Genomic DNA, 15,453 nt, shown 5'->3' on the forward strand with positions numbered 1-15,453 from the left:
GTTTTAGACATTTGTGAAATTTCAGGAACGCGCGTTGGCGAGGCCCAAGGGGGCCGTTTGAGGCAGGCGTTTGCGGTAGACACCTCGGCGGGGCGCGATCCGGGGGTCCTCCGGCTCTGCTATCCCGGCTGCCCCCGCGGCGCCGCTCGCTCTTTCCCGCCGCCATCTTGGGTCGGTGCTGTCGAGGTGAGCGCGGGGAGGGCGCGTCGGGGGCCGGCGGGCGAGGCGGAGGGGCGGCGGGGCCGGGCCAGAGGCGGGGGGCGCGTGTGGGGAGGGCCGGGCCGCGGGAGCAGCCGGGCCCGAGGGCCGCCGGGGGCGGGATGGCGCCGATGCGGGCTGGATGCTGCCGGGCCTCCGCGGGGAGCCCCGAGAGCCGCCCTCGCCTGCCCGGCCGCTTCGCCGTGGAAAGGTCTGCTGGGCCGTCCTCTGTTGCTCTTTGCATTCTCCCCGGGGAGCGACAGGGGGGCTGGGGAGGTGGGCAGCGGCCTTTCCCGACCGTAGTAGCTGAGCAGAACCTCCAGCTTCAGGGGCACCGATCTGCGCGTTGGGCGAGGCCTCCATATTGGGGACAGTGGGTGGCGCACTGGAACAAGTGGGGTGCCCCCTTGAACGCCGGACCAGCCGCAGGTTCTAGACCTGCAATGTGGGGATCGTACTGTCCTACCTTACAAGGCAGGAGTAGATGCATCCTGGGAACTCGGGGCACTTTAAAATTTCACCACAACCCTTCATAGTTTCCCCAATTTTATGTCATAGTTTTGTATACCGATCTACTCATGAAATAAAAAAACCCTGCAAGGTTGATTTTATGTTTTTTGTAGTGCCGGGCAAAATGACATCTGTTACATCCCCTTCCTTTTGACACTCTGCCGCCGGTCTAAGGACTTGGGGCCATTTATTTAAAGTTTGGATTAAAATTTTAGGTGCTTTATTACCTTGTTTAGATTACCCATAATGTTATAATTGTCGTCTTATTGTGTGAACTGCCCAGAGCTCACTTGGAAAAGCAGGAAAGGCGGTTTATAAATCTTATAAATAAATAATAATAGAGAAATCTCTGTTCTTTTACTTCTGTAAATTGATTTTGCTTTCTTAACAGTCTCCTTGTAGGAATGGTTTTACCCTCAGTTGATACAAGCCTGGGTGTTTGCATTGTGTTGTCTCTTTGGGGCCTTTAGTTGGCAGGACAGGACGTTTCTCAGTTTGCATTAGGCCGTGTTCTGTTCTGTGACCCAAACTCAGTGGGAAGACTTTGTTGGTGTTAAAAGTGCCACTGGATTTGAACTGGGTTCTAAATGGGAATTAAATGTCATTGCTGGCTGGGATAAAATAAAGGCGTTATAACTTATTTAACATAAGAAAAGCCATGTTGGATCAGGTCAGGGGCCCATCCAGCCCAGCATTCTGTGTCACACAGTGTCTGTTATCTTGGTGCCACCAGGAGGTCCACCAGCAGGGCCAGCACCCCTCCCACTGTGACCCCCAATGCACCAAGGATACAGAACTTCACTGCCCCAGAGTGTTCCATCTCTACCCTGGTTAATATCTTAATGCAAAATTATAATTTAATTGTAACATTTTAAATTATACCATTCAATGGTGGTTAATAAATTTGTATCTTAACCAGTGGTGGAGGTTGTTTTTTGTTTTTGTTTTAATCCTGGCTCTAACATTCAACAACACTGAGCTTAATGAAATTGTGCGATGGGGGGTGGGGGGTGGAATCTGGTTCCTGAATTTTTGGGATGCCCTCAATCTGAAGGGATTTTTCTAAGCTTCATTTGGCAATTGTTGATAGGGGGTTTGGGGAGAGCATATATACAGACTGTTTTGAATGTTGGGTAGCATATTAGGACGATTCTGTCCTCTTTTAAGGAGCTCATACATATGAATTATCACAACAACCCTTTGAGGTGGACTAAGATGTGGATCTCCAGAAAACCCCAGTGGTCTGAGAAAGATCCGGTCTCTGCCTTACCTTTCTTAAAGCCAGCTGCTCCACCACACTGGGCTGGGTAGCTCTTTATATGCACTGGATGGGTGGGTGTCCTCTTTCATTAGCATAGCAAGCCTCAGAATCACAGTCCTATCTGAAAGTGCTGGCCCTCATGAGAAAGGCGCTTGCATCTCTGGGGGTGGGGGGTCCTTTGGCCTTTGTCACACAGCCCTTGTTTGTGGGTTGCTGCCCTTTTTGACATCTGGTCAATGGATGTCACAGCTGCCCATTTCAGACTACAGCAGTGTTTGGTTTTGAAATTTTGGTCTTGCAGTTATGGCTGAACAGCGGGAGGAAAAATGACATTTTATGTTAGTGTTCAGGGTGTATAAAACAAAGAATCCAAGGGATTTAGACCCCAAACTCAAAGAGGGTTTTTGTAAGAGGGGCATTTGCGGCTCCCTGTTGCATTCAGCCAGAGGGTTTCCAGAAATACTGGAGTTGAAAGAAGCCTGAAATGTCGTATCTTGAGGTTGATTTTTGCACCCCATCTGATTACTCCTTTGTGCTTCCTTCTTTAGCCCTGCTGGGGACAGGACTTCAAGGCAACACCATGACTGGCAGGTAAGAAACAGGAAGCTGTTGGCCATTCTGCAAATTTTTACACGCCCTTAGCCTGCTGGTTTGACTGCTGATTTGGAAAAATGGTCCTATGGGAGAGGAGCCATGGCTCAGTGATAGAGCATCTATCCCCAGTTCAATCCCCGGCATCTCCTATTAAACCAATCTGGCAGTTGGTGATGAAAGACCTCAGGCTGAGACGCTGGAGAACTGCCGCCCTCCAGATGTCCGTGGACTACAATTCCCATGAGCCCCTGCCAGCAGGCAGGGCTCATGGGAATTGTAGTCCATGGACATCTGGAGGGCTGCAGTTTGACTACCTCTGGAATAGACATTACTAACCTTGATGGCCCAGTGGTTGGTCTGATTTTCGTATAAGGCAGCTGTGTGTGTGTTTATTATTTAAAGCATTGATTTATTATAACCCACCTTTCTGCCCAATCAGGTTCGGAAAGGCAACTTACAATTAAAACAAGCATTTTAGCAGAAAACCATAAAGGCAGTTTAAAAAAGCTTTAAAAAAATCTCTGTTGGGGGTGGGAAACCAAAGCTAAACATACAGATATGAGCCACAATGGCAAACTAACACATAGGGCAAGGTGGGAAATTTGAGAAAACACCAGGCAAAACAAAAGTTATATGTACCTGCTCAAATGATAACCCTAGAGAGGGGGAGTTCCAAAGTTTGGGCAGTGAGTGACCAAAAAGGGCCTTATCTCAATCCTAACTGGAGCTTTTTCCTCTTCCATGGGATGGGTGATGCTTTTCCAGAACTCTACTTCTCTCTGCCATAAAGGTGTCTCCAATTCTGTATTAAAAGCCAGCCTGGCCTTGTTTGAGTGGTCAATAGTTCTGAAACAGAAGGGAGCCTGCAATATTGTTTCTAATTGTTCCTTCCTCTTGCAAATATGAGAAATTACTGCATAGAATAGTTGAATAGGGGGATGTCTGTGGCCTTTCAAATATGGGGAAATGCATGTTCATGCAGCTGTTGCTTGAAAGAGTGACGTGGTTGTCTCATCTTCATCTGGATTTGGGTCCCTTGATGTTGATTTCACATATGGTATTTATAGTGATCTTTTCTCTCTTAGACTGAAGGTAAAATACAGTGTAAATCAAGGCAATCAGTAGAAAGTTAGGATTGTAGAAATTAAAATGAAGTTACTGTCTGGAACAAGCTGAGGCAAAGCATAATTATTAACATGGCATATAAAACAGTGCATACCAGGGTAAGATTCCAGTCCTGGTTGTTGTGGGTGTTTGGGGCTGCATGGCTATGGGCTGGTAGTTCTAGTCCCTGAAGTTTTGGCTGTAACTTGCTGGCATCTTCAGAGGGAGGAGATGGCCAGATGGGAATCTCTCCCTGCCTCTAAAAATGCCAGCCCCCAGCCCTTTCCCTATATACCTGGCCCAGGGAACAAGAGCTTCAGTTCTGTCTATGCATTTGTTCCGGATGTCTTCATTCTTTAATAAAGAAACTTTCTTCTGCAGAAGTTTGGTTTATTGGGAAATTGAGCACTCTGACTCCCAACCTCTTGTGGCGCAGAGTGTTAAGGCAGCAAACATGCAGCCGGCTTAAGGTTGACTCAGCCTTCCATCCTTCCGAGGTCGGTAAAATGAGTACCCAGCTTGCTTGCTGGGGGGTAAACGGTAATGACTGGGGAAGGCACTGGCAAACCACCCCGTATTGAGTCTGCCATGAAAACGCTAGAGGGCGTCACCCCAAGGGTCAGACAGGACTCGGTGCTTGCACAGGGGATACCTTTACCTTTTTTAAGGGGCTAACTGGACTAGACATTCTACTGCAGAGCTGTCCTCTGAAGAAGTTTTAACTGGAGGCTCAGGATTTTTGGCGGGCAAAGTAAATGCACTGCTGAGCCATGTTTGGACATTGGATGCAAGGGTATGCCTCAAAGCCGCTCCCTGCTCTGGCACTGCAGCACAGCTGGCTGGAGAGGCCTTGGTTTAACCCCTTGTGTGCCCTTTCTCCCCCAGGTTGTGGTCCAAGGCCACTTTTGCTGGCTACAAGCGGGGCCTCCGCAACCAGAGGGAGCACACGGCCCTGCTGAAGATTGAGGGGGTTTACTCGCGCAACGAGACCGAATTCTACTTGGGCAAGAAATGCGCCTACGTGTACAAAGCGAAAAAGTAAGCAAGTGCCCGATGGCCTATCGGCGATGGGGGAGGAGCCTCGGGTTTTGTGTGTGATGCTTTAACGTGACCTCAGATGCTGCTGAGGGAGGAGGAGGAGGAGGAGGACAAATGGGAGGTTTGCGTTCAGATTCCTTCTTGGCTTGGCTGCAATGGCTAGTGGGTTGCATTTTGAGCTTAGCCTGCCTAGTGTAAGGACACGGTGATGGCGCAGTGGGAGGACATCTAGTTTTGACTCAGGCTTCCATGGTACAAAAGGAAGTTTCAAACCTTCCCCGCCCCCACACACAATTAAAACTTTAAAATTTTTCATACTGAAGAAATTATTATTCCTTCAGCCTGGAGAAAAGGAGGTTGAGAGGGGACATGATAGCCCTCTTTAAGTATTTGAAAGGTTGTCACTTGGAGGAGGGCAGGATGCTGTTTCTGTTGGCTGCAGAGGAGAGGACACGCAGTAATGGGTTTAAACTTCAAGTACAACGATATAGGCTAGATATCAGGAAAAAGTTTTTCACAGTCAGAGTAGTTCAGCAGTGGAATAGGCTGCCTAAGGAGGTGGTGAGCTCCCCCTCACTGGCAGTCTTCAAGCAAAGGTTGGACACACACTTTTCTTGGATGCTTTAGGATGCTTAGGGCTAATCCTGCGTAGAGCAGGGGGTTGGACTAGATGGCCTGTATGGCCCCTTCCAACTCTAGGATTCTATGATTCTATGAAAAAGTTTTTCACAGTCAGAGTAGTTCAGCAGTGGAATAGGCTGCCTAAGGAGGTGGTGAGCTCCCCCTCACTGGCAGTCTTCAAGCAAAGGTTGGATACACACTTTTCTTGGATGCTTTAGGATGCTTAGGGCTGATCCTGCGTTGAGCAGGGGGTTGGACTAGATGGCCTCTATGGCCCCTTCCAACTCTAGGATTCTATGATTCTATGATTATTATTAGTAGTAGTATATTTTAATTTATAAGCCTCCCCACAACCTGGCTTGGGATGGATTACAACAGTTGCAATTACAGTTGCAACCAAAAACACCTTTAAAAATCTCACACCTTAAAAACAAACACTGCTTCTACCATAGCTCCACTGGCCATTCTGTTGTGAACCAGTGTGTGTAATTGGAGTGTGGATTGCATTGCTGGATTCCTCTTGAGGTGCAGAGAGTAGCCGGCATAACCAGGGGCACGTGAGATGGGGAGCACAGAGGGAGGCCCGTGATTTCTCCTCCTCTTGTCCTGGCCTCAATCATGAGTCTAATGGGAGAGCGGTCTTTTACAGGCCCTGTGGAACTTCTGTTCCTGCCACCAGGGCCAGGATCTCAGCTGGTAGCATTGCTTAAAGGAGACCTACGTGTCCGTGGTTAATGTCTTCTGGATTAATTTTGTTTAGGATAAAGATTTGTTAGCCTCATAAAGATACTTTTTACTTACCCTTTCTTCATCATGCTCCAAAAGACATAGACTCGTATCTTGGCCCCACAATTTTGTTGTTTCTTTGGCTTTACAATATTGTTTTTGTGTTCTCTTACACTGTTTCTGTATAGTTCATTCCACCCAGCAGGAGCCAGGGCCGAAAAAGTCCTGGCTCTGGTTGAGGAATGTCAGGGAAATTTGCAGCCATTTCCATTCCAGGATGAGGGTTTTATGATGTTGCTAAAAATTCCAGCATCTGGTAACTGAAAGTAGTTATTCTAGACTGCCAGTGACCCCTTACCTGCCCATTCCCTTCCTGGAGTTGACAAAAGGCCTGGTTTTGCAGCCCTCTTTCCTCAGATGCTGATCAGGGATTTTCCTTTTCTTGTTGAATAGTTGGTGGCTTCTCATACCTTAGAGTTCATTGAGCCCCCCAGTTGGATAAGGATGGATGTCTGACTCTGAGGCCCACGGAAAACTCTTGATAGGGCTGGAGCTCTTGGGCGGCCTTCCTGTGTTCTGTCTGACTCTGGAGACGAGCAGTGCTGAAGTCACTATCCTTGTGCTGTTTGCAAGCATTTTCCCCAAACCTTTCTTGCTCTGCACTTCCCTTGCTTTGGCCTAAAGACACCTAATGGGACACACTTTTGGAGCAAAAGGCACTCAGTTGAATGTGCCCCAACATGTTTGCTGGTCATTAGCCACAATATTGGGCAATGCCTTGCAGAGTAATTGCCTTCCACATCCCCTCATGTTAGTGGAGGCTGTTTGCTGAGAGTATGCAATGGAGGAAGGCTTGAGAGCACTTCTGCAGCCAGCCCCAAGAGCCTGGGCTTCACCGTTTGTCTGTTTCTCTTTGCCAGCAACACAGTGACTCCGGGGGGCAAACCCAACAGAACCCGAGTGATCTGGGGGAAGGTGACTCGTGCTCACGGAAACAGCGGCATGGTGCGAGCCAAGTTCCGCTCCAACTTGCCCGCCAAAGCCATTGGACACAGGATCCGAGTGGTGAGGACCCAGGGAAGCCTGTTGTTGAGTTACAGGGGCTGGAAGATGCCACTTGTTTTGGGGTCCCAACAGCAGGATGTGGGCATCTGGCTCCTCAAGAACACTCTTCAGCTGGCTGTGGCATTTTCCCAGGGGGCTATGCATCATGTTAAGCTGATTTACTCAGGAGGCAGCCTGGTTTAACTGAGACAGAAACATCAGGAAAGTCCCTCTAGTCCAGCATCCTTTTGCATGGGTGAACCAATTCCTCTGGAGATCCAGCAGGAGGGCAGAGAGGCCAAGACCTTCATAAGAAGAGCCTTGCTGGATCAGCCCAGTGGTCCATCCAGTCCAGCATCCTGTCTCACACTGTGGATAACCAACTGTTCTGGAAACAACAGGGCATAGAGGCTGAGGCCTCTATAAGAACATCAGAAGATCCCTGTTGGATGAGACCAGTGGTCCATCTAGTCTAGCATCCTGTCTCACACAATCACCTACTAGTTTCTCTGGATGACCAGTAATGGCATAGATGCCAAGGTATTTATAAGAACGTCAGAAGACCCCTGCTGGATGAAACCAGCAGTCCATCTAGTCCAGCATCCTGTCTTACACAATGGCCAACGAGTTCCTCTGGAGGGCCAACAACAGGGCTGAGAGGCCGAGGTCTTCATAAGAACATCAGTTAGAGCCCTGCTGGATCAGACCAGTAATGGTCCATGTAGTCCAGCATCCCGTCTCACCCAGGGGCCAACCAGTTCCCGTGTATGATGTAGCAGATGTACGGAATATTCTCCAGAAGTGGATTTTCTTAAACTTCATAATTAATTAGATCTTGAGTCTTACTTACTGTTTCTTTTTTCTTCTTTTTACAGATGCTGTATCCATCTAGAATCTAAATGTGGACAGAAAATAAAGCTTAATGTCTATGACACTTTTGTATATTTGGTTTTATCTTGCCTTTTTGTTATCCGTCACTGAGTGCTCTGGGGTTGCAAGGGTCTTACAGGTCTTCTGTAGTGTCCAGCCTAATCATGTCTCCTCAGGGCCAGCACACTAGGCCCAATCCCAGACCAGTTGCAGAGTCTTCATAATATTAAAGGTTTTCTGAGGTAGCTTTCAGAATTTAAGTGTTGTTTTTATAGCATATTTTGGCATAAGCGTAGAATCATATTAGCTGGAAGGTCTTCTAGAGGCCATCTAGTCCAGCCCCGGGTTCAGTGCAGGGTCATCCTAAAACTGGCTCTGGGTGGCCATGGACTACATTTACCATGAGCTCCTGCTGCTGGCAGGGGCTCATGGCAGTTGTAGTCCATGAACATCTGGGGAGCCACCATTTGGCCATCCATGGCCTAAAGCAGGGGTAGTCAAACTGTGGCCCTCCAGATGTCTATGGCAGGGGCTTATGGGAATTGTAGTCCATGGACATCTGAAGGGCTGCAGTTTGACTAACCCTGGCCTAAAGCCTCCCTGATACATTTCATCCATCTCCTGCTCAAAGGCTGTCGGTGAGGGGGAGCTTATAATAAGTCCTCTTACTATGAAACTTTTGGTCTTGCTGTTCAGCTGGTATCCTTCCGCCCATAATTTAAACCTGTTATTGCAAGTCTCTTCTGCTGCCAACAGGAACGCACACCCCACACGCCTCTGAAGCGTCAGGCTTTCCAGTCCACAAGGAACCACCATTTGTGGTTCTGTGATTCTGTTTGTTACCAGAAGAGGGTGAGCTTGGAGTTTGGTGTCCTCAGTTCCCTTGTTCGTTCTCTGTCCTGAGTATCACATTTGCTGCTGTGGGGCTGAGAGGCATTGAAAGATTGGCTTTAACTCTGCCCCAAATCTATTTCATTGATATTTATAGACGGCCACTCTCAGCCCAGCTGGCTCGTGACGGTCTACATAAAAGGGTAAAACTGATAAACCCCAGTACAGCAATATTCACGGTCGCATTCAAGTGTGCATCCCCCACGCAGACCCCCAACCCTCGTGCTAACAGTCCCCATTGCCCTAATAGAGGTCCACAGGCGATGTTGGGGGTGGGGGGCTACAAAATGCTAGGACTGCTGGGGGATTCAGAACTTGAAGAAGAGTTGGCTTTTAAACCCTGCTTTTCTACTACCAAAAGTGGCTCCCTTCCCCTTCCTCTCCCCACAGCAAACACCCTGTGAGGCCAAGAAAGCTCTGACAGAACAGAGACTGGCCCAGGGTCACTCAGCTGGCTGCATGTGCAGGAGGGGTGGGGAAACAAACCTGGCTGGTTCTCCAGATTAGAGGCTGCCAACCACTGCCACCAGCTGGGTGTTGAGAGCACACACAAACAATGAAGCTTGCCGGAATCCCAGGCTACGTGCATATCTAAAACTAGGCATCTTCTACCCTGAATGCCGGCTCCCGGTCAAGAAATAATTAAGCTATGCCAAACTCCAGGGGAGCTCCAACCGGCATTCAGTGGTGGGAGGAAAAAAGCCATGCTTTTGAGATACAGGCTGGTAACATGCATGGGAGGGATGGCATTTGTATACCGCCCTCCTACAAGGCTCAAGGTGGTTTATTTATTTGTTGGATTTCTATCCCGCCACTCCCTGAAGGCTCATGGCGGGTTACAGAATATAGATACATAAAACCCTAATAAAATTACCCGTAAAAATGTCTACAATCACATCATCTACAAACCTAAGATCTACCGAGGCAAAAACCAATTAAGAGCGCCCAAGACCGGGGGCAATCAAGCACCAGCGCGTAACTCAGATGGCATCGGGCAGCTCATGCATCTTCATGCGAGCACGGAGTTCTAGCCTGGCACCGCCACCACCAAGGTTGGCACGCTGGCCAGCATGGAGCAGCAGGCTACTCCTCACTTTGGCTCCAGGGACCTTCCAAGAACTAAAAGGGCCGAGCACAAGCGGGCCTGCTGGGAATTGTGAGCATAACCCTTGACCCACAAGCCAAGCCCCCTTTACTCTTCTTGACTCATTAACAGAGGCCAACCCTCCAGTGTGGCCAAGGCTTTCTGTTCCTGCTTTGGGGTCAGTGGAGGGGGGGGCGGGCTTTTCCCAGCAGGTGGTAGCTGCAGTGGCTGCAGGCAAATCCCAAGTGTGAGCGTCTGCACCTGCACAGGTGTGTGTGCTTGGGGTGGTGGTGGATGTCTTCTCCCTGAGCAGAGCGCTTGAAGCTTTTGGATGGAAGTTGAACAGACGCAAGCTCAGTGAGGGACCCGTGGTCCTGATCCGACTAAAGCCAGGCATGATTTAGAGCCAAGATAATTTGGCAGACTGTGCTGTGGTTCTTTGCCCCTCTTTTTGAACGAAGCAGGAAGAGGCAGAAACTGAAGAAGGGCAGGAGAAGAGCCTGTTCATGTTTCCCCTTCCTGCTGCTTTTCTGCTCGAAATTGCCTTCCTCTGCAGACAAGGGACTCCTTGTCGCTTTGCCCACAAGGAAACAAGCTGCTTAGGTAGGCTTCTGCCCAGACACGGCAGGAAAGGGTTAAAGAGCCCCTCTTCCCTCCCTGCCACCAGCCATGCGCCCTGGATTTTCCTTTCCGAAAGCCGCATTTAAGTTTTTAAAGAGCCAGGCCTGAGAATCGCAGGGCTCCTGCTTGGGCGTAGGTGGCAAAAACGAAGGGGTGTGTTGACAGAGAACACAGCGGGCCTCAACCTCCAGTTTTTGCTCAAGCACTGGAAGGGTTTGCAGTTCAGCTTGTGGGAAACAAGGGCATTTAGAACTTTTAAGTTCCACCGACCGTGCCCCATATTGCAGCTTTATATAAAAGGTCTAAATGCAAAGCAGACAAATTAGTGTCAGCATGAAAGGCCGGTACCTACTGCATGTTTCACTTTCCCCCCAAATTTCTACCCTCCCCCCAAGGAAAAAAAACACCCCCCACCGTGTCAGCCTCAACATGTCCAGCAAGTGTACAACATTAGCTCACGCACCTCCGCTTGTGTTTTATTGATCCGCAGGCCCCTGTTTACTGGGGCAGGAGGGCAAGGTCAGCTTTCTCTGCTGCTCCAGCCAAGAGCGATAAGAGGATTGCAGGGGAGGGCGGGGCACAGACTTTGCACACAGCCTGCCAGGCCCTCAGGGAGAGCCAATGTGGGGCAGGGGTGGTCAAACTGCGGCCCTCCAGACGTCCATGGACTACAATTCCCATGAGCCCCCGCCAGCGAATGCTGGCAGGGGCTCATGGGGATTGTAGTCCGTTGACATCTGGAGGGCCGCAGTTTGACTAATCCCGGACTGTGTGGTTAGGAGCGGTTAGGAGCAGCCGGCTCTCATGGGGAGCCCCAGGTTTGCCTCCAGACTCCTTTGGGGCTAAAAAGTGAGCTGCCAAAACCCCCCTGCTGAGGGTCTCTCCTGCTCCTGCAGAGGGGCTTCCAAACCTTCTGGCCCTGACATTCAGTCCCCTCTGGGTTGCCACCTCAAGGAGGTCGTGTCCGCAGGAAGCCTGTCCGCCGGGCATCATCCCGTCCCTTCGCCTGCCCGGGGGTGGTCTCTTGGCCTCCCGGTGGGGCCGGGAGGTCTGCAGGAAGCCCAGCGGCTGCCGAGAGCCCAGGGCTACTGGCGGTGGGTGGGGAGCCCCTTCCTCCAGCCCCTTCCCACTGTCCAGAGGCGCCTGCCCGTCGGGGGCTGCCCCCGGGGCCCAGTCCCTCCCTCCCTCCCTCCCTCCGCGCAGGGCGTGGCGTGTCCCGGGCGGGCTGGCGTGGCCGTCGGGGCGGCTGCGATGGCTGCGGCGTGTGCGGCGGGGGAGCTGCGGGCGCTGGCGGGGGGCGCGGGGGGCGCGCCGGGGCTGCTGCTGGTGGCGGAGCGGGGCGCGGGGGAGGCTCCCCGGCGGGCGCTGCTGGAGGGGCTGGCGCGGGAGCTGGGCGGCGGGCCGGGGCCGGGGGGTGCGGGCGGGGTGCGGGTGGCGTCGGCGCGGCCGCGGGGGCTGCGGCGGTGGGCGTCGTGCGGGCTGGCGGTGGTGGTGCTGCGGGGCGCGGGGGGCGGCGCGGGGCGGGGGGCGCGGGCGCTGGTGCGGGACGTGCGGGGCCAGGTGGCGCCGGGGGCGGCGCTGGTGGCGGTGCTGGTGCGGGAGGAGGGCGCGGGCGAGGCGGCGCGGCTGCGGCTGGAGGCGCTGCTGCGCGGGGGGGCGCGGGCGGGGGCGCGGCGCGAAGCTCTGCAGGCGGCCCTCTACAGCCCCGCCGGACCCCACGGCGCCCGCCCCGTCCGCGACGCCGCCCTCCGCGCCCTCCGCGCCGCCCGCCAGCTGCAGACAGGTGCGTGCCCGCCGCGCCCGACGGGATTCGAACCCAGCGCCTGCTGGCCGCCCAGGCAACCCCCGCCGTTGGGCCGGAGCAGCAGAGACCCCCTGGGCAATTTCGACTTGGGGCTTGCACTTACCTGCTTACTTGCCCCAGTGGGCATGGAAGGGGCAGGGGTCGTCAAACTGCCTCCAGATGTCCATGGACTACAATTTCCATGAGCCCCTGCCAGCGAACGCTGGCAGGGGCTCATGGGAATTGTAGTCCATGGACATCTGGAGGGCCGCAGTTTGACGACCCCTGCAGGTGGTTTGACCACCAAGGTCCAGCCCCATCTGTGTCTTGCTGGCCTCCACGTGGATCTTATCATTCCACTCGCAGTGTTATGTGCTTATTGTTTATTATTTGTATATTGAGCATGCGCACAACGTAGACGGGAGATCCCCAGATTGTCTGGCTGCCAGGAAAGAGATGCTCAGAAGTGGTGTGGCCATTGCGGGACCCCATGCCAGGGCCCTGGTTTTAGTCATTTATTTATTTTATACTTATATCCCACCCACCCCCCAAAGGCTCAGGGTGGTTTACATGAAACAGAAACGATATAGATAATTCAGTTTATAACAATAATACATTGATAACGGTAAGCAACATAATGGAACAATGGAATAATATGGAGATCATATTCCTCGCCCGGTTCCATCTTTGGAGATTTTTAAGCAGAGGCTGGAGAGCCATCTGACAGAGAGGCTGATTCTGTGAAGGCTCAAGGGGGTGGCAGGTGACAGTGGATGAGCGAGAGGGTTGGGAGTGTCCTGCACAGTGCAGGGGGTTGGACTAGATGACCCTATGAGTTAGTGAGCACCTAAAAGACCCACAGATGCTTCCAGGGGGTAAACATTTGTGGGTTCATGCTCGCTTCATCAGATGCAAACGAGAATGAACGTTTCTCTCAGGTGCTGCCAACTGGAACAAAGAAATGGAATTCCCAGCTTGTTAATAGATGCAAATTCTGTCCGTGGACCGTTTACTTTCCCTGGTTTCCATTTGTTTCATCATCCTGTTTCACCAGTCTTGCTCCGAGCAGATTGACTGTTTTGTCATTTTGTTAACACCCCGCCCTTCCAAGGAAGGCTCACTTGCTTACACCATAAGTAGCTGACCTCTCCCTTTCTCTACCCTTGCTACCAATTTGGTTAGAGTTAGGATTAGGGTTGGGCTGCTGACAGGCTCACACGGCCACCCAAGTGGATCTATCTGCAAGCAGGGAGTCAGTAATGAACTATGCAAGGGTGGGCAAACAGTGTGGTGGCAGGGGCTCATGGGAAATGTAGTCCATGGACATTTGGAGAGCCAAAGTTTAGCCCCGTTGAACTACAGGCATGTCTCCCCATCTGCTGTATGTTAACCGCTTAAAAATAGTGTTCCTAAAGAATCCAGTAATCCCTGGCCCCAAAGAAATCCTAGCAGAGAGAGAAAGACCTATCCAATGGCAATACAATAAATTAAAGAAAGTGTCCTTTTTACAGTTTATTCAGATGAGAAATCCACCTGGCCTTTTCCTTTGCGGGCTGAACCTGGCGGAATGAGCTCCCTTACGAGATCAAGGCCCTGCTGGAACTCAAAGCATTCCGCAGGGCCTGCAAGACGGAGCTCTTCCGCCAGGCCTTTGGATAAGACGGACGATGAGGACCCAAATCAGACCCAGCTGCAACACTGACAACCAAATGCCCCCATCTGTTCGCCCTGTCTCTGTGCTCTGTTATACATCTCTGTGTCTCGATTGATTACAAATGTCAGAGTGTGTTTTTCTTCTCGTCCTGTGCTCCATGTCCACCGCCCTGAGACACCGAGCGAGAGGCGGTATAAAAGTAAAATAAATAAATAAATAAGCTGCCAGCCATTAAGCAAACCCAAGGGTACAGCTGGTGAGATCTTGGGGCAGACGTTAGAGATGAGTGTTTGGCTGCTTCTCTTTCTCTTGACTTTGCTAATGGGGACAGCTCGCTTTTAGGTGGCACCTTGGTTTGTGTTTAGGGTGTCAGTCTGAGGGATGTGCATTCCAATTCCCACCCTGGCTAGTCACACAAGCTCTTTTCCAATCTAGGGGTACCAGCCCCTCCCCCCTGGCCCACCAGTGGGCTGTGTTGAGGGGTTAGGTTGCCAGATCGAGGTTGGCAAGATTTGAGGGAGGGCAAGGACCTCAGTGGGGGCAAGGCCACAGAGTCCCCCTTCCAAAGCAATCCTTTTCTCCCAGGGAACTGATCTCTGCAGCCATGAGAGGAGCTGCCATTCCAGGGGATCCCCAGGTCCCCCCTGGAGGCTGGCATCCCTGACTCTCAGTGGGGTCAAAGGACACAGAGCCCCCCTTCCAAATTAGCCCTTTTCTGCAACGGAACTGATCCTCCAAATCTGGACAGAAGCTGCCATTCCAGGGGATCCCCAGGGCCAACCTGGAGGCTGGCATCCCTAGTGTAACTTACAGGATTATGGTGAGAGGGTTTAACGGTTGAGGGGTCTGTTTTGCAACTAATATTTTCAGTTTTGCCACGTCTCCTGATGTGGTGGTCTCTTCCTTTTTCCAAAGATGGGATGGAAACAAAGAAGCCGAGACTCCCCGCCTTCCTGAGGTGCTTTTCCTGGTGCAGGAGGAGCGAAGAAACAGCAAGCTGCATCAGCAAACCGGCAGACGCCTCTGGGGACGGTAGGGCTGCTTGCGAGATTGTGGGTGGAGCGCTGAACTGGCGTGGTGTTGTCTGGGGAATGGGCAGGTCGGGTCCTGGGAGTCAGCGTGTGTAACCGGAGTGTGGATTGCATTGCTGGATTCCTTTGCTTTCGTTTTTAAAGTTTCGTCAAGGTTCTAACCCTCAGCGTACGCAGAGTTGGGCTGGCAAGGCTTCCAGGGCAGAGGGGCTCCGTAGGAGTTTTCAAAGACCTGCCAATACTTTGGAAAGGGCATTAAAACAAAACAAAAATAATCTGCGTGTTTATTGTCAATGATAATTTATATATTTATAATTCAATTTGTATGCCTGCAGTGGGGAGAGGAGGGGTAGGCAATTGCCAGCCGCTTTGAGACTCCCTCAGGTAGTAAAAAGCGGGGGTACAAAAATTAGTCCTTCTCTC

At 51.6% G+C, this 15,453-nt stretch overlaps 1 protein-coding gene across 1 annotated transcript; it reads left to right on the forward strand.

The window, feature by feature from the left end:
- The first annotated feature begins 70 nt into the window (after window positions 1-70).
- Window positions 71-8,038, forward strand: RPL35A (ribosomal protein L35a). Its single transcript, XM_077348077.1, has 5 exons — window positions 71-186; window positions 2,518-2,560; window positions 4,553-4,705; window positions 6,973-7,117; window positions 7,972-8,038. Exons 2-5 carry the CDS (start codon window positions 2,550-2,552, stop codon window positions 7,993-7,995), a joined length of 333 nt encoding a protein of 110 aa, XP_077204192.1. The 5' UTR covers window positions 71-186; window positions 2,518-2,549; the 3' UTR covers window positions 7,996-8,038.
- The last annotated feature ends 7,415 nt before the right edge of the window (window positions 8,039-15,453 follow it).

This window comes from Paroedura picta, chromosome 8 (genome assembly GCF_049243985.1).
Source record: "Paroedura picta isolate Pp20150507F chromosome 8, Ppicta_v3.0, whole genome shotgun sequence".
NCBI classification, from domain to species: domain Eukaryota; kingdom Metazoa; phylum Chordata; class Lepidosauria; order Squamata; family Gekkonidae; genus Paroedura; species Paroedura picta.

What these genes read in the sequence shown, in the direction of transcription:
- RPL35A (XM_077348077.1), top strand. An exon ending in TACGTGTACAAAGCGAAAAA is followed by an intron (nt 4,706 to 6,972) that starts GTAAGCAAGTGC and finishes TCTCTTTGCCAG; the next exon opens with CAACACAGTGACTCCGGGGG. An exon ending in TTGGACACAGGATCCGAGTG is followed by an intron (nt 7,118 to 7,971) that starts GTGAGGACCCAG and finishes TTCTTTTTACAG; the next exon opens with ATGCTGTATCCATCTAGAAT.